Below are 24,208 nucleotides of genomic sequence, written 5' to 3'. Positions count from 1 at the left end.
GGAGCTTCTACTGCTGCTGTATTTTTACCCAGATCAGAAGCAGACAATTATGCAAGTGTATGTTCCAAGAGTTTAACTGCAGCTGTCCATAGCTTCTTGTTGTATTTCTGAACCTTTGTGATGAACGAGTCTGTCCTATTGTTATTATCTTACATGCACAGTGCAAAATAACTAGGTTTCTGCTACAGTATGTGTGTAGTGGTCAACTTCCACTATACTAGTAAGTGAACCTGTTTATTACAATATAGTTTATATGTAGCTCCTGGTATTCTAGGTAACCCTGTCTCTTCTGATCTGGGTTTCTATAGCTACATTTAGCTTGCTTAGGTCTCAATAGTCAGTATAGGCTAGAGCCAGGTTAGACATCCCATAGCAACTTCTTGTGGTTAGAGGTCCGGTTGCATGTCAAATTAAAACTACTAGGGAGGGACTAAAGTACAGAGTAGATAGGCTGACTTTGAGTTCCAGTGCCACACCACAGTTCCCACCAGTGAGAAGGTCCATTGCAGACTGGTTGGACAACAGTTGGATATCTCTCCATGACCGAAGATCTTGCCTTCAGACCTCTGACACAAAGACAGTCACCACATCATCCTCAAGGGCCCCTGCAACTGAACTTTTCTGCAAATTTCATCTGGCTCTATCTCTTATAATAACTATATATACCCAGGTATGTTCATAATTCCACCAGGATTCCTATTGGGCCCTTTGCTGATAATAACTGCTTGTACTTTGGATGTATGTACGTTCTGTTATTAATCTCTTCTTATGTAACGATTGTATTATCTGTATACTGGTGTGCAGCTACAGTATGTACTTATGGCTAATGTTATATGCTGGTTGCAGTAGTTCATCTGCTCCTAATCACTTTGTTTATGTTACTGATTAATTTCCCAGGAAGGGAATCCCCTCTGCTCACAAAGGCCTTGTTCTGGGTGGGGGCCACTGCAAAATATATTACTATATTATTAAACCCACTCTTCCAATTAATGAAGGTTCTGGCTCTCTTATATACCTAAAGATTTAATGTAATATCCTGTTTGGGGAGGGCCATTTCACATACACCCCTCCCCTCCACACACACATACACACACAAAAGAGGGCTACACTATCTATAGTGTTTGTGTTTACAAGTACAAAGGAAGCAGAAGCAATCAAATGTTCTAATTCAAAATTTAGGCTAAACCCATTGACCCAATTTCTACCTGCTGTTGATTACTGTTCTTAAGTGTGTCATATCCTGCAGAGTCAAATACCTTCCCTACTGTCATTATGCTTCTCTGACAGTTGTGTCATTGTTTTTATACAAGGAACTAAATAAATGTGTGTCATTTTTTTTTTTTACCTATTGTACTTACATAGTCAATGCAGTACAGTGCAAACGTGTGTGGAAAAATAATAGTTTTTAAGATAAAATATTTTTTCTCATTGTTTTAACCAAAGTTCTAACTGCAGCAAACTGAAGCCTTGGATTATGTTGAGTAGTGTTGTGTGCGGCCCATTTGTTTTTCTTTGGTTCATGTCCTTCTCACTATTTTTCACCATAGACATAAATATTCACAGCTTGTGGCTTGAACAGAAGCATGCATGTTAACACTATCCTCATCAGAGCTGCTTGTAGGGTGCTAATATTTTATGTGATTGCCCTTACCTCTTTATTTATTAGCTGTGCAGTAAGCCAACCACAAACATATTGACAGAAACTTCTCTGCTCTTAGTGTGAAGACTGCTTAATCTATACAGAATGTGATCAGTAACAAGCTATTTTTTCTATATTAGTAAGTATCCAGGACCTCAAGAATTGTCATATACATTATCTTCTAGTTTAAACAGAAAAGGTGTGTCACTCAATATAATTATTATTTATTCATCATGCAGCAGTGGTGGCCCATCCATTAGGGGCGCCCGGGCGCCGCACCTTCTTCTCCACACCAGAGGATGTGCTCCGATCCCATCCAGGTATGCAACAGCGAATGAATATTCGGTGTTGCAACACTGATTCTCCTCCTGGCCAATCGGGAAGCAGGTATGAAACCCATTTCCCAATTGTCCAAAACATCAGGTGATCTTATTGGACACCTAGTGCCGGGAGAAGTAGAGCGGAGACGCACTGCGGAAGCTGCTCCAGGAGAGGACACCAGAGCAGCTTTTCCTGAGTCCACCATGCTTAAGGACAGGGGCGTTCACGCTGGAAGATGACTGCATCAGCTCCGACCGCTGCTCTCACCACCAGCATCCAGGGTAAGGACTGACCGGCAGACAGCGGGTGATGGAAGGGGAGTTTGCTGGGGTTGTTAGCGTCACACCGTACATGTGCGGGAGGTGTAGGGGCAGTTGTGCTAGTGCCTCTCCCCGGCAGCCCGGGGGGGGGTTGTTTGCCCCCCTCCAAAAATAAACTCCACCAACCGTCACTGCTTGCAACAAATGAGGAACATACTAAGCAAGTAATTGTATAAATCTGTTTATATCTTTAAATAGTTGATTTCAGGCACTTGAGTGAAAGAAATAAAGCATAACCGAGTCCCTATACAACTCCTAACTTCACTTTGCGTGGCAAAAAGAATAATTTGGGTATCTGCTTTAGGACACTTTTTTCAAATTAAAATGAATTATGTATTTCCTTTATAATTACTTGACTGCCGGCTATAATTTAGGTACATTATAAGCATAGTAATTTTCATTAAGTTCTGTATTTTCAAATATTGGTAAAATAAAAATATTGCTTTGTAGCAGCCAGCATTCTAAGCTGGGAAATTTTAACAGGAATACAGAGTATATTAGCAGACATCAAGAAAAGCCTACATCCTTCAATGATTCCTTTGAGTAGCATTCACATTTACATCTTTGTGATGCATTACTGCGGTAACATTGAGTGTTACATGCGTTATGTTGAGCATTATGTCGTGTGTTAAGACAGCCCAATAAAAATGAATGGGCTGACAAGACACCCTAACATATCTAAAACATGGCTCTCTTCTTTTCTTTTTTTTTTTTGTAAAAGTGTGCAACATATTTGCAACAATTATATTTCTGGACTAAAGGTTCAACTAAAGAACATGTACAAGTAGGCAGTCATTTAGATCTCTAATCAACATGAAAGGTTCTATGTAATCTGAAATTATATTCATGCAATACCAGCTTTCTAATTCAGCCCATGGTGAGATTTACATAAGGAGTAGGGCTTGTTCACTTAGGAAATTTAATGTGAATATGATGAAGCTGTGTTCACTGTGAATGTCCAATCATTTGCTAGCACATGATTGAATGGTCATAGCGAATCATTACCCAATTTACTTTATTTACTAATTTGACTTAAATATTCAACCACTTTTTTTACATAGTTAACTTTAGGACACATTCAAACATGTGGCAGGTATTGCTGGTGACAAATCACCAGCTGTCAACCACCCTCTGAAAAACAAGCTCGCTTTTTAAAGGGGTGTTGACAGGTGGCGATCTGTTGCCTCCTCACCAGGTCTGCTGGTTAAACTGAAAAGTTTGTTGAAAAGACCATGTGGATACAGTGGGGTTGATTTAGGCTGTTCACTTTGCAAGGGAAGTTGCACTATTAATGGAAATTTTACCCAGATCTTAATGAATGAGGTAAAACTTAAGTTTGCACAAAATGCCCAATCAGGTATGTGAATTTTTTTTTATTTTTTTGCACATGATTAAATGATAGAAGTCAACACAGCTTCAACTCAATTACTGAGCTCTGGGGAACATTTCTCAGCAACATCCCTTACAAAGTGATCAACCTATTTTCATTTAGCAAATCAACCCCAGTGCATCAACCTTCCCCTCTCCCAATCTAGGATCTATTACCTAGGCTTCTATTATTCAGAAAGACAACTTATGAAGAAATCGCAGGCTCCAATCGTTTCAGATAACAAATCTTTTCCCTGCACTTACAATGTACTGTCTCACCCTGGAATAACCTTTAACCTGTTAAACCCATTTTAGTACATGGCAATATTGTCTGTGCACTGCAACGCACTCCAGGAAAATCATTTAAAAAACAAAAACAAAGTAAAACGCTAATTACTTATTTTCATTCCACTGCATGAAACCATGACTAATTCAAAAACATACAAATGAGTTTTCATATAGAGAAGATTGGGAAATGAGCAGCTTTTAACTACAAAGCAAAGATCTCCTTTCTCCGGAACTAAGTTATAATGGCAGAGACATTGCTTTGAAGTTTAATTCTTTATGTTTTACAAGCCTCATTGATACAGATTAGCATAAGGGAAGATATGAGAGATTTGTGAATCAAAGCATAAAAGCCACCTGAAGATTGAGATGACTGTTGTCCAATCGGCTTGATTAAAGTGAACAAGGTTCAGTGTCCGCATTCCCCCCCACTTGCCATATACTTATGATCCATTTGCTCCTCCACTGCTCTAATCACCTGTAGGAGCGAAGAGAAATATTCGGTTCTTGCAGTTTTGGGAAACATGTAAATTTCCCCTCTTATACTAACTCTCCAGCCAATAACTAGGCCCCAGTGCTGTCAGTTATGAGAGTCCTTAGCCCTGTGTGAGCTCTAGCCAGAATGACAGGACCTCTTATCCTTGCTCCTGAAGGTGATCTGAACAAAGGGAAGGGGCACAAGGGGGCTTGCATTTAAGTAACCCTCTGCAAAGCACAGGTTCACTTTAAAGTTGGACAGGAGGACAAAGGCAAGTCTATAGGCACTCTCTGACCCATGAAAACAATGAGTGGATGCCCAGTCTCGTGGGAAGAATTGATTGATGAGGTTTGTTTTCCTTGACATTCCCTATTACTCTTAGCATTCACAAAAGTGTCCATGTCTGTGCACAAGAATCATCTTTGGAAATTGGAAATCTCATGTCTGTGTAGACTAAATTACACACAAAGGGCTAAAAAGAGTTGAGCAAAATATTGTAGATAGAAGTGTGTATTTATGTAAATATAACACAGGTGAAAAAGTGCAAAAACGGTTGCAGTTAGTAATACATACAATAAATTTGCATACCGAACAAAAGGAAAAGCATGGAGACAAAACAAGCCTTATTTGAGATGAGCTGCATGAAAGGAGCAATCTGTTTTAATTTATTGTATTACAAAAGCATTTTAAAGTGATTTCCTAAATGGTTGCATTACCAGCTACATCACAACCACCAGGAGATTCAATTTACAGTTATTTCTCAACTATTAAAGAAGCCAAAACATTACCTTCACATCTTAGTACCGCACTATTCCATACGACATTTCCTTCCTTCAAGATGCAAGTTATGGTCTCTGATCCATGGGTACGAATAAAGCCATCATCACATAGAAATGATACAGAGCTGCCAAGCTGTAGACTCTCCCCAAACCTCTTCCCGTTCACTGGCACGCCAGGGTCTGGGCATTCGTTGTGCCTAAAGGCTGAGTGCATGGGAAAGCAAAGGGTGAGCTGTTATAAAGAGTCATGTTTGAAGGTTATAGCCAATTTAGGAATCTATGTACCAAAACTGATTACCAATAGTCTCGCTAATTATAGCATGATCATGAGTAGATTTTCTAGGAGGCCATGGTGCCCCATAACCATATCTATTCATTAAAACACAAGCTCATAAAACTATTGATATAAATGAGCTCATATTTCCATACAGTACAACAGGCGCAATACACTACATGGGTTGAGATTAGAATGGCCAGGGAGATCATAAATAAAGTATACTATTTACAATCCATCAGGCAGGTCATTTGGATTAGCATCAACTCGTGGCTGAAAATGGTTTTATGAATCACGCTCTATAATGGAATGTCTAGCTAAATGCAGCTCTTAATTAATGCTGATTTTTATTTGCTGTAGCCTACCTCCATCTTTATTTAATGCTGGGTTAACGCAATTTTCTTTCATGCATATGATGAATATTGCTATACATTTATGAATAAATAATTCCCAGCAGCGTCAAATATTAACTCAGCTTTAGTCACCTTCATTGAGTCTAATTAACTGCACTTTCAGCAAATCAAACATAATCATTTCTTTAGGAAATAAAATACTCCAAGGCTAAGCCTCCATGCTACATTGGGCTGCTGTATCTGAGAATTCTTGGCAGAGTACAGCAAGGTCAGATATTTTGTGCCAGTTTCTCACGGAGACATTGTCACAACAACATTATCACTGTAGGAAGTCACATAAATAGGAAACTCTATTTGATACTCACTTGGTTACAGGAACAGCTGCAGTTTCAGTAGTTATTTGAAAAAAAAGTATTTTCTGATGCCACAGATTGCTCATGGGTCTGCTTTGCAGAGATTAACACAAAAACACACGGGGTCTCTTAAATGCCACATCGGGCCTCTTAATGCAGTGATCTGCATTTAATAATGGCTGTCCATTCTACTCATTAAATGTGACTTAGACAACCAGATCTGGTTAGCTGGCATTATGAGATATACATATTTAACAGGAGCTAGCGTGTATTGATACATAGACCCCTATATTGCATGAGGCACTGGCTGAAAAGACGGATGGATGATGTATACGTGTCACCTAGGTTTCTCAACTAGACAAGGCGATGAGCTCCAGGATTTGTGTCTATTATGGAGGCATTCATTTTTTTTTTCAGATCTTAATAAGTCATGGTCTGGGTCCTGGAGCTCAGAAGCTTTTAGTGGGATAAAGCCCCAATCCTTAGGTCCACATCTTACCGGCTGACCAGACCTCATTAATTGTGCATGTGTCTTTTTATATATAAGCTGACTGAGGCTCAAAGGCTCTCTTATTCTCTCTTCTGTTAGCCCTTGTACACACGGTCAGACATTCCGACAACCAAATCCGTCGGATTTTGTCCGAAACTGTTGCATACACACAGTCGGACAAAGTTGTCAGAAAATTCAATCGTACTTAACGTGATGACGTTATTTCGTTAGGATGGGACTACGTTCAGGCTAGTAGCCAATAGCTTTGGTCTAGGAATTTGATCTGAGCATGTGTGGCACTTTGTCCGATCGGAATTCTGTACACATGATCGGACAAAGTCTGATCGGATCATGTTGTTGGAAATTTTTATAGCCCAGCTGGAAAACTTGGTCCGTTGGATACTCCAACGGAAACAGTCCGATGGAGCCCACACACTGTCGGATTATCCGACAACACGGTCCTATTAGACATTGTCCATCGGAATGTCTGACCATGTGTACAAGGGCTTAGAGCCTGCTGGTGGGTGAAAACGATGACTGCTGACAGAACACTAAAAATGCCACCTGTGCTACCTGTTTGTTTAGGAAACCCACCATAAAGGTTTAGTTAGATGTTAGTTAGTGCAAATGTTTTGTTTTATTTTACTTTTTGGGCTTGCTGAACAAAGCCCCCTTGCTGAATTCCAAAAAGCCTGTCTCATGCATCCTGTGCCTGTATCATGCATAGTTTACTGTTGCTGATAGTTGAGCCTATGCCCTTTACAACTCTTTTTTATAGTTCTTGAATAAGCAGTAATCCCAAGGATTGCATAGAAAAAGTTGAAGGAATGGAAAAAGGAATACGTAATTAGTATGACAGCAAAGATTCCAACTTTCAGTTTGGTTTTTTTTAAATTTAGGATATCAAAGCCGCTGATTGTTTTTTCTCTTTTATTTGCTATTTACTTACAAAGTATCCCATTTATGTTTACAATTATTCAAAAATGTGTCACACTTGTCTGTGGCTTTAATGCAGAACAAGGCATAAAGGGAATTTAAAGTGTTACTAAACTCAGGACCCTGCATTCACTATATCTGGTCTCCAACAGTACACAGAACATAGAAATGCAATTATTTTAGTAAATATAAACTGCTAAATACCTTTTCTCATCTGCAGTATATAGCAGTCTTGTGACTTCTATCAGTGTCTAGTTAAAGCTTGTAGGAGGAGTTTTCATTCTACTCTGCAGGACCTCGACCCTCTGCTGGACAGTGCTGATTGGTCCTATGCCGATCACATGCACCCTCCCAAGAAAGAAAAACACCCTCTAGCAATACACACTAAACTGAGCATGTGCAAAGTGACCCCAAAGGCTCTGTATATCAGAAGATGGTTAGGGGACAGTGGAAGAAGGAGAGAATCAGAGAAGACAGGATCAAACAGCCTTTTTACACAATGCAGAGGATTAACTCCTTATGTTCCACAGTGAGTATAACAAGCATGCTTTACTGCATATACAGACTGATTTTACTGTTGTGTGTTTGGTAACATTTTAGGTAGCAGGAAATTATTTGGCCCATTTCTATGACCCTTGTGGAAAAATAACAAGATCATGTTTCACAAAGTCAGTTACCATCACGTACTGGAATTGATCTAGAATTGTGTTACAGTTATAGTTTCAACATAGTCACACATAGTTGGATTTGGATACTTACTGGTAAATGTGATATTGAATCCACGCTTTTCAGTGGAGTGGTCGGTCTGGAATTCCAGCCTTAATACATGGCCACTGCTTGTTAGTGATGGGGGAACCTGGTTCCCAGAGAATGTGCCCAGGACAGGGGACTCTGGTGATCCACCATCTTTAACTGCCAAAAAGTCAAATTGAGGCTCTACATCAAAGTCATTGAAAGCTAAGTGGATACGGCTCTCAGGTTTGGCTATGATGAGCCACACACAGTGCAGGTGGTTGCTGTATTCTTCAGGATAGTTCGGAGAAAGCACATTTCCCGATGGGGTAGTGAAATTAAAGAAGCAGGAAACTGTAAAAAAATCAAGAGTAGCAAACAAATGATAGACCAGTGGTTAGCTGCATTGTTGCATGCATCTATCAGAGTCCTAAATCTAAGGTATGTAACTGAAAATTGTACCTGAAACATATAATGCACACTTCTAGGCTTTTTTTTTTTGGTATGCTTATATGGTTATACTTTTATATACTTGAATTTTTTTAATTTATTTATCAATTCAGCCACTGTTTACTGAGCATGTAGGCCCAGATCAATTGGCAATTATGAATGATGCCAGATGGTCAGAAGCATCTAAAATCATCAGTGAACTTCTATGAATTTAACAAGCTCAATTTCATCTAAGCTGCATATATATCTTGAACATCAAAATAATACTAACTCACATTACTGCCCTACTAAATTTACAAAAGTTTGACTATATTCAATAGCAGGAACCAGGGTTTTATTATTCGTTCCACCATTAATATGTTGTATATAAATAATTTCTGCATTTGAAAATATATAGAATTAAAGCAGAGTTCCAGGCATTTTTTCGACCCCCCCCCACACTTTCATGACCCCTTCTGATAATCTATTTGGCCATTTTTTTTCTTCAGTCCAAATACCTTTTTTGGAGGTTTTAATCCTCCGCTTTTGCAGTACCTCACCCCAGCGATGTACATCATGTCTGCCCGCCCTCCCATTGGCTCCTGGCCTATGAGTGTCATCAATCCCAAGAGTCAATGGGCATCCACATATTGAAGCATCGCTTTGCCAAACTTTGTATGATATGCGCAAGATAGTCAGTAGCGCCTTTTCCTGGGAGGGGATACCCATGGGCTTCAGATGCCCACACCGAAGATGGGAATATGCTCAGCGGGACTGCAAGGTACATTCATTTACAAAACCTACATTCACCACTAATCCTGTTGGTTATGGGATTGGGTAGAAACAACAACAAGGGGTGATTTAAAGAAACAAAAAACAAAAAAAACAAAAAAACCGCTGGAACTCTGCTTTAAGACTAGATATTTAAAGTGCAAACATGTTGACTTTTGTCAAATAAAGCATAGAAACAGGTACAATTTTCAATATATATAAAATGTTTAAAGATATTATACTCCACAAATACAAGAAACTGCACACAACTTTAAGCTTTATCTAAATCTTAAAAAACTGCATTTGCTGTCAATGTTTGCCATGCAAGTGAATTAACCAAATTGTATGTTATATTGGGATTTCATTGGTGGTCTCTATCAGTCGTAGACACATGAACTTATAGTCTTTAAGTCTCATTCATATCTATAATTTTTTATTTAAAAAAAAGGAAACTAGTTTTATCTAAACATCATTCTAGTTTCATTATCTTTATACAATGCACCCATATTACTAAAGACAGCATATACATATTGTTTATAATACATTGATTTTAGCTGCCAATACACTACTCAGTATATTTCATTCAGCCAGCTAGCTGATCAAAAAAATAATCTAAGCTGATTTCCTCATCCACATATTTGAGGTGGATTGAAAAATCCTCCCCTTATGTCAGTGTATTCTGACAGCAAGGACTCCCCTGCCATCAGAATACACTGATCGGCACTGCAGCCCATTGGCTGCATAATCTGACAGAGTATGTTTGCAACTTGAGTTTGCATGTCTGGGTGACTGTCTTGGTGTTTTTTTTTTAAAAGTAAGAGACACTGCCCTCAATTAATAACTATTTATTTTGGACACTGGACATGAATAGGATTCAATCCTGCAATGAATAAATACATTTATTAAGTTATGAATCTAAATACTTGGCATAGGGCAATAATGGCGAACCTTAGCACCCCAGATGTTTTGGAACTACATTTCCCATGATGCTCAACTACGCTGCAGAGTGCATGAGCATCATGGGAAATGTAGTTCCAAAACATCTGGGGTGCCAAGGTTCGTCATCACTGGCATAGGGCAATCTGGGCAGTTTTTCTGTGTGAAACAATCGATTATCAAGTCCTATCATAGACTAAAAGAAATGTAATGAATAATCAATGTAACCATTTTAAATATTTTTCAAAAATATCATATCGATTTATATGTATTTATCTTTCTTTACCTTTCTTTTCTACAAAAAACAGGCGCAAGACATGCACCACTTCTATATTTATCTGATTTAAGGAGGATACTGGAACTGGTCCAAAGAATTATTGAACACAAACAAGGAAGAGCAAGCACCTTGGCAAGACATCTGCCTACCTATGTCTTGCCTTTATGTTACCAATGATAGGGTCATATATTGCGGAGCTAATTCTTTTAATAATGCCATTTTGAAACTTTTTTTTCTTATTTTTTACTAATTAACTGTTATTTTTTATGACACTTTTTAAGTATTTGAGGAGTATAATTGTCTTTGCATTCATTTCAAATGAATACACATATATGCAGCATATATATACATTTATACAAACAACTATTCTGTTGACATTCATTTTGTGCCATTTCAAATTCCAATAAAGTATTCAATGACAATCAATAGGAGTGAAATATAAATACTGTAAAATCCAAGTCCAAGCCAGTTATAAATGAAGTCATGTATACAATGTTTTGGATAAAGTTTGGTTTCATTGTGTTTTCCTTCATTAACAATGATCTTTGAACAGGATGGAATAAGAATGGTACATTTATAGTTGTTACATACCAAGTTCATTTATATGCAGAAGAGATAAGCATGCAGTATCCTACAGAAGAGAATGACATGCAAGGTGGTGCAATGACATGCATAGCAATAAGGAAGCATGCTGAGCAAAATAGAGTACTGACCAGCATAGCAGTGTGTAGTGATAAGACCCAATGTGTGATCATGGAACTGTGACTACAACCACAGAGCATCTGCAGCTCTTCAATCTTGGTATGATCTCCAGGTTTCACTGCCTAACTACTGAAAGGCAACATCTTGATTCCTTTCTTTACCATTATACTTTATTTGCTTATTCTTTCAAATAAAAATGCTGCAGTTTTTGGAACCCCTGTTAGTAAATTAGTTCCTCCTGACACCAGTGATCTCTAATTGGTGCTCTGCATGGAAATATCAGCATGATTCTGCCACGCTGACCTTCCTGCACCCTTTTCACTATTCATTTGTTAAATAAACCCATCTTGCGCCAATGTTTCCACAGCGGGGGATGCTTTAATGCATTGTTTCCCTGTTTTAGCCACATTTTCCTATCTCCATCTGAACTCAATTATCCTCTGTTTTGCATTGCTCATTTAAACTTAAATACTGCTAATATTGAAGAATTTGGATGAAAGATCATATTTCTATTCATAATACAGTACCGATACAGAAAATAACCTCCAGTAACAAAAATAAATAAAACATGCAAAGAGGACCTTGTATAAATGATATACTAAAATAATTATGCACATACCTAAATACAAGTATATGTAGATTTATGTATGTATGTATTTTGAAAGCTTGCAAAGTGAATGACAATTACTTCTGAAAAATGACTAACAGTGTATAAGCTGCAGACGTGGCAGTTTGCGTCGAAGGTCAATCAATCAACATAGGACCCTCTTACATAAGGTGCGAAAAAATGGGCAAACAGGGATATGAATGACATTTGCACTACTAATCCACATGCCTAAATAAAATCTTAATTAATTCATTTAGAAAATGTTCCTTTGGGGTGTGTACTCATGTTCTCAGCTATGAAAACGATCACATCAGTGTCCATGTTACAAGGAAAAGGTGCTCATGCCTCTGCAGTTAGCCAGTACACATTGAGGCTGGGCAAATTTGGAATGCTTTACAGGCATACCTCACTTTTAAGTACACAATGGGGTTTATTTACTAAAGCTGAAAAGTGCAAAATCAGGCTCACTACTGCATAGAAACCAATGAGCTTCCAGGTTTTATTACCAAAGCTTAAATGAACAAGCTGGGATTAGAAGCTCATTGGTTTCCATGCAGAAGTGAGCCTGATTTTGCACTTTCCAGCTTTAGTAAATAAACCCCATTGTGTACTTAAAAGTGGGGTATGCCTGTATTTTTGGGCATACCATATCTTCCCTAGTACTTTTTGTTATTATGATGTATATTTATAGCAATGATATATTACTAGAAACTTTATAAAGTACATTCTTGTCACATATACCAGTATATGCCCCAGTTGAGAATACAATCCTATGTTCCCACACCAATCATGCAAACATGTCCCTACATAAAAAAAAAAACACAGGACCAAATTAAACAACATGTAATCAATCATTCGCTTTGTGGAATCCATGAAGACACAGAATGAGACATACGAAGTCTGGATAAAGAACATTTAATCCAGGACTCTAGTGCGATGGGACAGCCACACTGGAGTATATCAAAAGCCAAAATTTTTCTTTTCATTTTGTATCAAGTAAGGAGTGGTTAACTCCCTTGTCAGGCTTTATGGCATCTGTGTCCCATTCAGGGAATTTATTTTTACTTCCTGTGCAGAAAACTGAGAAATTCCCTCTTAGATAGTTGTCACCAGAACAGATCTCCCTATTGGAGGATAACTCCCTCTATTCTTGTCCTGCTCTAAATTGTGGTATGTGTGTGAGTAACAGCGCTGGACCAATGAAATCAAAGCTTGGTTGTGATGGATGTATTGTGGAGTGAGTCTTCCTTCTGGGGGGCTGATAGCCAATGAAGAGGCAATGTGGTAGACCCTGTTACGGTTTTGGTTTGCTACCTCTCTGATAATGCCAATGAGGACATTCACCAGAAAACACTTGGATGGGTATAAAGGGGTGCCTATTCTAAACTTTGGATTTCCAATCACTTTGAATTCTGGTGACAATGGTAAACAGGATGAATAGAGAGTGAACTACTCTAGCTATAGTTTCTTTCTTCTCACCAAAACTCAAACTTAATCTAAACTTAAAGCTACAGGCACAAACAAGAGAAAACTGTGTCACTGCCTCAGCAATATCTGATTGATTAACCTAAAAGCATTTAACAGAATAACACATTAAACTATTTATTCATCCTTCACAACATGAACATAAAAAAGCCTACAACATATCCCAATAATAACATGCACACAAAAACATCTCACCTTTCCCATTGTTCCCTAAGATACCTCTCCCAATTTTATTTAAAATGATGATGAGACGCTAAACGATAGCAGTAAAAAGCAAGAGTTGCATGAATTGTGTTGTCTTCTCTTATTAGGTGATGCGAGCTGACAATGCAAAAATTACAGAGAGAAAGAAAGAACTGCCAAAACTTCACTTATGTTGTCATTCACTGAGCACAGAATAACTGTTGACTATTATATAGGCGGGTGCGAAGTAGCAAAAGTGAAAAAGTAGGTTGAACATAGCTACCGTTGACACAAAAGTAGCATCCAGACTACAAATAAAGGAAATGATACTGCATACTTTATCATGACAGATGAAATCTGGGTCTCTCCTTGGAAACAATGGAAAGCAAGAGGTAACAGCAACTTATGTCACAAGAAAAATAGGTAGCGCGCACAGGCGGGTGTTGCAAAAACAAGCCTATATGGATTTGGTTGCATTTAAAGGACTGAAAATGTTTAACTCCGCAGGAGTAAGCCTACAGATTCCTCAAGCCATTTCAGGGCATTCATAAAAGAGACATGTCAAGAACTTTACAGAATGCCACTAATTACAAAAGTATGCATTTTAATCACTGAGCTATTACTTGATCAATAAATCAAAGTGATAAAAGGTCCAGGAGGGAAATGTCACTGTAGTCATAGCCAAGGGTATCCTGATGAAAATGTGGCTCACTTAATGCTTATATTTGCATAGCAACGGGCCTTTAAGTTCAGTAAACAGATATATTGATGCACACAATAGCATGGGTCAAACATGATGATTAACCAACAAACCACAATTATGTATTTATTTTAGATCTGTAAGATTTACAGAACATGTAAAGATAACAATTGGTGAGGTAGCTATCTTTCAAAATTATACAAAAGAACACTGTGCTGAGTGGAGAATTTATATTAAACGTTACTTTGCTCCAATAGGAGGTCACCAAATTTACTGTAGTATTACTACAACTACTATTAGCCCTTTTACACACGGTCGGAGATTCCGACAACCAAATCCGTCGGATTTTGTTCCGACGGATTTTGTCCGAAACTGTTGCATACACACGGTCGGACAAAGTTGTCGGAAAATCCGACATGATGATGTTATTTCGTTACGACGGGACTACGTTCACGCTAGTAGCCAATAGCTTTGGTTTAGGAATTTGATCTGAGCATGCGTGGCACTTTGTCCGATCGGAATTCTCTACACATGATCGGAGTATGTCCCATCGGAGTATTTTGGCAGAAAATTTTACCAACAAGTTGGAAAACTTGGTGCGTCGGATGCTCCGATGGAAACAGTCCGATGAAGACCACACACAGTCGGAATATCCGACAAAACGGTCCGATCGGACACATTCCGTCGGAATCTCCGACCGTGTGTACAAGGGCTAAGCCTTGATATGTTTTTGTTGTTTACTATGTACTGTCTATCTATCTATCTATCTATCTATCTATCTATCTATCTATCTATCTATCTATCTATCTATCTATCTATATCTATGTATATATATCTATCTATCTATCTGTATAGATATATATCTATATCTATATAGATAGATAGATAGATAGATAGATAGATAGATAGAGATATCTCTCTCTCTCTCTCTCTCTCTCTCTCTCTCTCTCTCTCTCTCTATATATATATATATATATATATATATATATAGATAGATAGATAGATAGATAGATATATAGATATATATCTATCTATATAAATAAATAGATAGATAAATAGATATGCGCAGTCAGCGGGGGTACGGCAGCCACATATCAAGACATTTTGTACAATTTCATGCTCTCAACTTTATGGGAACAGTTTGGGGATGGCCTCTTCCTGCTCACCCATGACTGCTCACCAACGCACAAAGCAAGGTCCATAAAGACATGGATGAGCGATTTTGGGGTGGGGGAACTTGACTAGCCTGCACAGAGTCCTGACCGCAACTCAATAGAACACCTTTGAGATGAATTACAGCGGAGACTGCAGGTCAGGCCTTCTCGTCCACATAAGTGCCTGACTTCACAAATGCACTTTTGGAAGACTGGTCAAACATTCCAATAGACACACTCCTAAAGCTTGTGGACAGCCTTCCCAGAAGAGTTGATACTGTTATAGCTGCAAAAGATTGGCCAACTCAATATTGATCTGTACGGACTAAGACTGGGATGCCATTAAAATTCATGTGCGTGTAAAGACAGGCACCCCAATACTTTTGGTAATATAGTGTGTGTGCGTGTTTTTATATATATATATATATATATATATATATATATATATATATATATATATATATATAGATATATATATAGATATATATATAGATATATATATTCCATATTTAGTGAGATAGTTCAAAGAGAAGTGATCATTTGCAATGTATAGAAATATATATTGCAACCAATCTGACCTAAAGCTGAACTCCGGGTACAAAAACTTTTATTCAAATATATTTATTGATAGCCACAAAGAATATAAATCCACTTTGTGTGCACTAAATTTCTTTGCAAACCCCATAAAAGTAGTAGTGACATCACGATGCTGCTGTACATGAAGCTATGGCTTCACCCACTATGGTAATTCTGCAGAAAACAACAGGGAGGGGAGGGTGGCAGAGAAAAGATCAGTCCCCTTGCACAAGGACAGATAACAGCAGTAACTGGTCTTGATTACAGGAAGCTCCTGTCAGCACTGTATCTTGGTCTAGGACAACAAGACCTGGGAGGGGGGGGGGGGATAGGGGCAGCAAAAAAGCTCCTGGCTCCCGCACAAAAACATACAGCTCAGCCCATACAAACTGGTGACAGGCTGGCAGCAGTTGTCCATTGGTATTCCAATGTAAGCTCACATGGAGTAATTACCTGGGGTTCAGAACAGATGATCACTCCAGGACACAAACAGCTTGTGTCCAAGGACAGTCATCTGTCCCTCACCATAGGAAATCATTTCATAACGTGGTTACATGTAAACATCAAGGATGGATGCAGCTGCTGTCAGCGTTTCATTGCTTTGAACAACCTGATCAGCTTCAACTGTCTTCAAGCACCTGAAAATCCAACTTCAGGAGTCCACTGCAGTTGAGGTGGAGCTCTAAGAGCAAAAGGTGAAGCATCAAGAGGAAGGGGTGTGGTTGTTTACAGATGATAGGGTGTGCATTAAACAGGAAGGGGTGTGGCCTTGACAGGAAGAGGTGGGTTCTTGACAGGAAGGGGTGGATCATATTTAAATTAGGGGTGCACAAGTTTAGTCAGGCTTAGGGCAGCACAAACCTAAATATACCACTGGCTCCTGCACAGAACCAAAGTTTCAAACAGGATTACTACATACACAGATCTGGAAGAAATACACAAAACACACCATGATTCAATGAAGAATACACATGAATCTTGTATTTAGAAAATATTTTCTTATCCCAGGATTCAACAGTCACATTAATGAAAGATTCTTTTAAACAATTTTTTTTTACCTAGTGTGTCTTTTTAACTAGTGTTGTGCATCCAAGGAGTGGGTGGGTTACTCATGGCTGCAATAGCAGATGTGAGCCTGTCAGCAGGCAGTGGGCTTTTTATCAGCAGGCAGTGGGCTTTTATGTAAAAATGATCTGGGTGGTTATGGAGCCACCTGATCACTGTTGCATGAGCAGTAAGTGGTAGTGAGTGCTAGAGGACAGGGGAGACATTAAGGGTCTGTTGGACCTCTGGTGTCTCCAAAAGGAAAACCTCACACCAGTGGTCATCAACCCTGTCCTCAGGGTCCACTAACAGGCCAGGTTTGCAAGATAACTGAAATACATCACAGGTGATATAATTTGCTGCTCAGTGATTGCAGTATTCTAGTCTGCATCTCCCCAAGGTAATACATAAAATGTCGCCTGTTAGTGGTCCCTGAGGACAGGGTTGATGACCACTGCCTCACACTGCCCAATGCTATCACATAGAGGCGTGTTAGCCTCCTTGTGATAACAATGATGCTAAATGTAAAACATTTTAAAAATACAATTATAATGAAAAAATAAAATAAAAATTAAAGCAGCTCCGTCACCCTACACGCATCCAGAAATGCAAATGCGTGCACATGGTCTGCCAATTACACCATACATACCATGAATGTCAGAAGGAGAGCAACATTTCTAGGGTCATTATTTAAAGTTTACTCTAAACTGATGATCTGTAAAGGCCTCTAAAGCATCGCCTGTTGATATTTTTGGGTACTGTAATTTTTTGCCATTTAAAAAGTGCATGCAGTCTTTTATTTTGTATATAAAATTGGGGATCAAATTGTGTTTATGCGCAATAAAGTTCATTTTAGTGTATTTTTTCATAAACTATAGATTTGATTAACAGTTGTTCACGCGTTAAGCAACATACAAAATTGCAACTAACATCTTTTTTTTTTTCTACCAGACCTCTTCTTTAAGAAAATTTATAATATTCTTGAGATCTTAAGTCATTTTAATGCTTAAAATTCAGATTTTAACTTGACTGGGAAAAAAATACTAAATTGCTCTAGAGGGAAAGTGGTTAAGTAGTTGCTTTGGATTACTGCACTTTGAACATCATCACGCAAAATTGTCTTTTTGTAGCTGCTTTTTATTTGTTTTGTTTAAAAAAAACAAAAAACATGCTCCTAGAACATCACTTTTTTATCAGAAGTGTCAAAGCACAGTCTGGTCCAGAGGTGTTACAAGATATTGGTCCCATCTTAATCTGTTGGCTTTACAGCAGTGAAGAAAGAAATTTGAAACAAGCAATATATAGACGAAGATTCTGAGCTGATATAGAGGTACAGTATATAGGGGCCAGGGGTGTTGCTAGATCCTGGCACGCGGGGCACATGCTCCAAGTCTTCTAATGAGGTCTTCTTTGAGATTTCTTTTGATGATACATTGTTTGCATTGTACAGTTTTGAAACCTTGTATATTTTATCCTTTTTTTATCCATTTATTGGGTTATTTGTCAAATTATGTAGCAGTCCAGTTTTTAGTCTAATTAATTTTTTTCAGTTAAAAATATTATATTAGTCTTAGATTTGGTCATAAGTGGTTATCATGGCATGCAACGCATTACCAGCCCTTCAACCTTTTAAAACCTAAGTGCAGTCAAAATAACAGCAAATAAAAAAAGGAGAATGATATGTCCCTTGTGCTGATACCTCTTCTGTTAATTGGAATCTTGCTCTGTCCATGCTGCCTCCCACCACCATCATAATCTCCTGGTGTGGTGGGGGTTGATGGAGCTAAGGGGCTGTCACTGGCTTTCACCAAGAGAGCCCAACTATGCCCATCCTTTCTGCCCAGCTGCTCTCCATTCATAAAAGTCATAATAACATTTTCTATAAATGAAGCACAATCTTTGAATGGTGGGGGCAGACCTTTCAATCTTTTGCATTCCTAAATCATATTTCATTCATAGAAGTTGTAGTACAGCTTCTATGAATGGAGCAGCTAGACCGAAGAGCAGTCAAAGTCAGGCTCTCTTGATGACAGCCCCCAAGTTCTCTTAACCCCACTTCAAAACAAATGAGGTGCATTGTAAACTCTCACTGCTGCTTTAGCCCACTCCAATATCCACACATTTGGACAACATTATGCCCTATTTTTGGATAGAGAGGTGAGGTTTTGGAACCTTTGTCAGGTTTTTATTGCTGTCTGTATCCCCACTAAGAAGCTTCCCTATTTATTATTATTCTAGTGACTCTTATTTCTGGTCAAGAAACATTTTTTAGTTGTTACAGGAGTGGAAATTTTCCAATGAGTGAATTTATGCCAGTGAAAATTGTCGAAAAAAGAAGATATCCTCTTGATTTGGAGAGACCTGCTCTTACTTCCTGCTCTGTTTGTGTGATAGGAAGTTAAGGCAAACCTCTCCAATGGGACACAAACAAAGGAGTCTCAAAATATACATCTATTTATCTATCTATTAAAGAAAAAAGCAAACACGTCATATGAGAAGTAAACAGGCTACTACTACTGGTAACAGAACAAGGGTGCACACACCACTTCAGGCAAATAATGGGCACACCCAGTCCAAGGTGCTAATCCTGGCTCATCACCGTAGGGAATATCAAGCAGAGAAGAATAGATTGATCGCACACTTGGATCCAAAAGATGCTGTAGAAAAATGTTATTGTCACGAGCCAGACATTGCGGTTTTGTCTGGATCATGACAATAAAGACATTTTTACAACATCTTTTGGATCCAAGTGTATGGTCAATCTTTTCTTCTCTTCTTGAGGCTACTACTGCTACCATTATTTTTCTGAAAATACTATTTACTTGGCTTTCCTACTGATGTTTCGGCACCTGGCATTTTCAAAAGAGATCCGGAGCGGCAGCCTTTGTACTTCTCTGACGGATTTATTTTACAAATTCTAACTATGATGCCAACAAAGGAACTGTTAGACAGTATGTGGCATTCAAATAATATTATTTTCCCTGATTAAAGTTAATATTCCATAGCTTTAACAGCAGATGGCAGAGCATGAGTTGCCTGGCAATGACAAACCCAATACAGCAGTGATGAACAGATTTAAAGGGTCAGAGTAAAAGTATTTATAAATTGGGAATGACGAGGTAAGTGCATGCATTCATTATTCATTCAGGAGCTGACTGGAAGCATCAAGACACAGAGCAGATTTAAAAGCTATTAGTGGGATGCAATGGCAGGACAATTAGGCTGATCTTCTGTTGTTTTAACAGAAAGAAGAAGATTGCCATTTTCATGCGTTCGCACTGGCCGGCTTTTACACATGGCAGGTCTATCGTGCACTCAAGCATTGTTTTAGTTTGGTGAACGGAGAAGGCGATGTATGCAGCTCTACTGTACTCGTTATCCCAATCAATTCCAGCAGTGTAAAGCAGAAACCTTATTAGACTTGCTGCAGAGAAAGAGATTTTACAAAAAAAAGTTTTCAATGTACGAACTGAAAATAAATTGCTAATCCTATCCGCTGGTAGAATTTCAGCAGTGTAAAAGAGCAAATGAGAAAAAGCCCAGAAGTACTTTAAGCAGACACCAGGGGCAGACATGGAGGATAATCATACTTGGTTACCAGAGGTACTGCTTTCAGAGTAACCGCTTGTTTTCCAGTACACAGATAAATGTGCATTTTTCCGTCAGTGCTTATCTGATATCTTCATTTTTTTCTATCACCAAAGACTAGATTGAGATACGGCAAGTGCAGCAAGACCCCATTAGTTGGTTCCAGTAATGGTACTTTCCCCTGCAGTTCTCCTGGACTTGTATTTTTATCTCATTCAAGAAATGCCAGGCAATATTATGAATGTCCAGCAATGACTAAATAGGTTAAGTCAAAGGAGCAAAAATAACTGCGTATTTTAGCTAAAAACAATGGCATTCTCAAAGTACACAAGAAGTGTTCACGGTTCAGAATAGGACTTAATACTAAATGTGCTACTTAACCACTTGCCTACTGGGCATTTTTACGCCCTTCCTGCCCAGGCCAATGTTCAGCTTTCACACTTTGAATGACAATTGCACGATCATGCAACACTGTACCCAAATTAAATTTTTATACTTTTTTCACACAAATGGATCTTTCTTTGGGTGGTATTTAATCACCGCTGGGTTTTTATTTTTTGCTAAAAAAAACAAAAAGACAGAAAATTTCACTGATGTGCACTAATGAAGCGGCACTGATGAGGTGGCACTAAAGGGAAGTAATTAGGTGGCACTGGTGACAAGGCACTAATATGCAGCACTGATGGATGGCACTGATATGTGGCACTGATGAGCATTGATAGGTGGCACTGATGGGCACTGATAGGTGGCACTGATTGGCACTGATAGGCATCACTGGTGGGCAATGATAGGTGTCACTGGTGGGCAATAATAGGCAGCACAGATAGGCGGCACTGATGAGCAGCACTAGTATAGAAGAGTATTCCTGCTCCTAATCAGGGTAAAAATAGGCGGCGTACTGCTGCACACACTGAGGGGAAATATCTGAACCCAAGAGAATCGAAAACAAAAGGATAGTGGTGCGCTGTACTGAGGCAGGATTGGCCTGCCCCCAAGAAACAGTATGCTATGGCAAAGATTGGGCTGTGAGTTTCATAGCTGAACAATTATTAAAGTAATCCTATAAGTTACAAACCAAATTAATTTGGCATATCATGCAATTCACTGCTCAGACAAGTTTAAAACATATGTATAAATTCGTATAGCACACTCAATTATAACTAGTGATTCTTCTCCATATTCAGATAAATGTGACATTCATTTCAGTGTCAATACATAAGCATAAACCAAATATATATATATATATATATATATATATATATATATATATATATATATATATATATAAATATTATATATATTTATTTTATATATTTTTTGGTTTATGCTGGGGGAGAAGAAGAGGAGAGGAGAGTGACCCACCCGAGCGCCGGGGGGGGGTCGTGGCACGGCGACCGCTTTATAATTCCCGCTTTCTGGAGCCTGCAGCACCTATGCTGGACATCACACGTCCTGCGGTCCCGGCATTGGACCAGTGGGACGTCCATCATAGGCATTGCAGGCTCCAGAAGGCAGGACCTGCTATGGCCCTCGGTCACGATTGGTGGTGCTTGGGTTCAGATTGGTCCCGGCGCCCGCCGCGGCGCTCGGGGCTAACAATTGAGAGCCTGCAGAGCTGAGACTCTGGGCTTTAGGGGTTCACATTCGGGCTCCAGCCCCCCCTAGCCACCCCCTCCTGATGCCCCTGGGCAACTCTGACTGGCATCACTAATGGGCATTGATTGGTTTCACTGATCAGCACAGATTGGTGTCACTGGTGGGCACCATCAGGATCCACCCTCACTGCTCCAAAACCTCCCCAGCTGTCCATACGGCCACTCTGGTCATTCTCAGTGCACTTCCACACATGGTACATGTACCTGTTTATAACAGGTACATGTATCTGTTACCCGCACCAACATTCCCCTAATTATATAAAGCAAAATAAACATTCTCCAGTAAACTATTTGATAAAATGCCTACCCAAGCCCTTGCTGTTTACAATTGTCAATGCCGCGGGCTCCTGTGCTCTCAGTGCTGCTTTCCGGAACTAGAGGTTCTCACAGGAAGGACTTAAAGTAATTGTAAATTTGTAAATTATATATACTGTATATATATATATATATATATATATATATATATATATATATATATATATATATATATATTCACAACACTGAAGAAATTATACTTTGCTTCAATTTAAAGTAGTGAGTGTACAGCTTGTATATTAGTGTAAATTTGCTGTCCCCTCAAAATAACTCAACACACAGCCATTAATGTCTAAACTGCTGGCAACAAAAGTGAGCACACCCCTAAATTAAAATTTGCAAATTGGGCCCAAAGTGTCAATATTTTGTGTTGCCACCATTATTTTCCATCACTACCTTAACCGTCTTGTGCAAGTTCTCCAGAGCTTCACAGGTGGCCACTGGAGTCCTCTTCCACTCCTCCATGATGACATCACAGAGCTGATAGATGTTGGAGACCTTGTGCTTCTCCCCTTTCCATTTGAGGATGCCCCACAGATGCTCAATAGGGTTTAGATCTAAAGACATGCTTGGACAGTCCATCACCTGTACCCTCAGCTTCTTTAGCAAGACAGTGGTCATCTTATAGGTGCGTTTGGGGTCGTTATCATGTAGGAATACTGCCCTGCGGCCCAGTTTCCCGAAGAAAGGGGATTATGCTCTGCTTCAGTATGTCACAATACGTGTTGGCATTCATGGTTCCCTCAATGAACTGTAGTTCCCCAGTGCCAGTAGCACTCATGCAGCCCCTGAACATGACACTCCCAGCACCATGCTTGACTGTAGGCAAGACACGCTTGTCTGGTTGACGACACACATGCTTGACACCATCTGAACTAAATAAGTTTATCTTGGTCTTGCTCATCAGACCACAGGACATGGTTCCAGTAATCCATGTCCTTAGTCTGCTTTTCTTCAGCAAACTGTTTGCAGGCTTTCTTGTGCACCATCTTTAAAAGAGGCTTCCTTCTGGGATGACAGCCATGTAGACCAATTTGATGCAGCGTGTGGCGTATGGTCTGAGCACTGGCAGGCTGACCCCCCACCCCTTCAATCTCTGCAGCAATGCTGGCAGCACTCATATGTCTATTTCCCAAAGACAGCCTCTGGATATGACGCTGAGCACATGCACTCAACTTCTTTGGTCGACCAAAGCAAGGCCTTTTCTGAGTGGAAACACAAATCCTCCTGCGCACACGTGAGTTACCAGATGGACTAAAAGTTCATGCTGGAAAATGCTTCCGACCTTGTTGTCGTCATCTGGAAATCGTTTATATTTACAAACTTTTTACCATATGCTTGTGAGTAGTATTTTTACCTTATTCTTAAAAAATACTTTTAAAGGATAATGCTGGTGCGCCCTCTTTTTCTTCTTGTTTTTCTGTTCTGAGTGGAACCGGTCCTGTTAAACCACTGTAT

General features: G+C 39.1%; 1 protein-coding gene across 3 annotated transcripts in view; it reads right to left on the bottom strand.

Moving 5' to 3' along the window:
- Positions 1-24,208, bottom strand: part of CSMD2 (CUB and Sushi multiple domains 2) — a 1,348,498-nt gene that overhangs the window by 368,160 nt on the left and 956,130 nt on the right. For all 3 annotated transcript variants that reach the window (XM_077481921.1, XM_077481922.1, XM_077481923.1), the window contains 2 exons: positions 8,356-8,682; positions 5,200-5,394 (listed from right to left, as the gene is read on the bottom strand). In XM_077481921.1, coding sequence (XP_077338047.1) covers positions 5,200-5,394; positions 8,356-8,682 — 522 coding nt within the window. The remainder of the gene's footprint in view (positions 1-5,199; positions 5,395-8,355; positions 8,683-24,208) is intronic.

This window comes from Lithobates pipiens, unplaced genomic scaffold (assembly GCF_037356315.1).
Source record: "Lithobates pipiens isolate NorthernLeopardFrog02 unplaced genomic scaffold, aLitPip1_a1.2 Scaffold_16, whole genome shotgun sequence".
In the NCBI taxonomy this organism is placed as follows: domain Eukaryota; kingdom Metazoa; phylum Chordata; class Amphibia; order Anura; family Ranidae; genus Lithobates; species Lithobates pipiens.
This window is presented reverse-complemented; position numbering and strand designations above follow the sequence as displayed.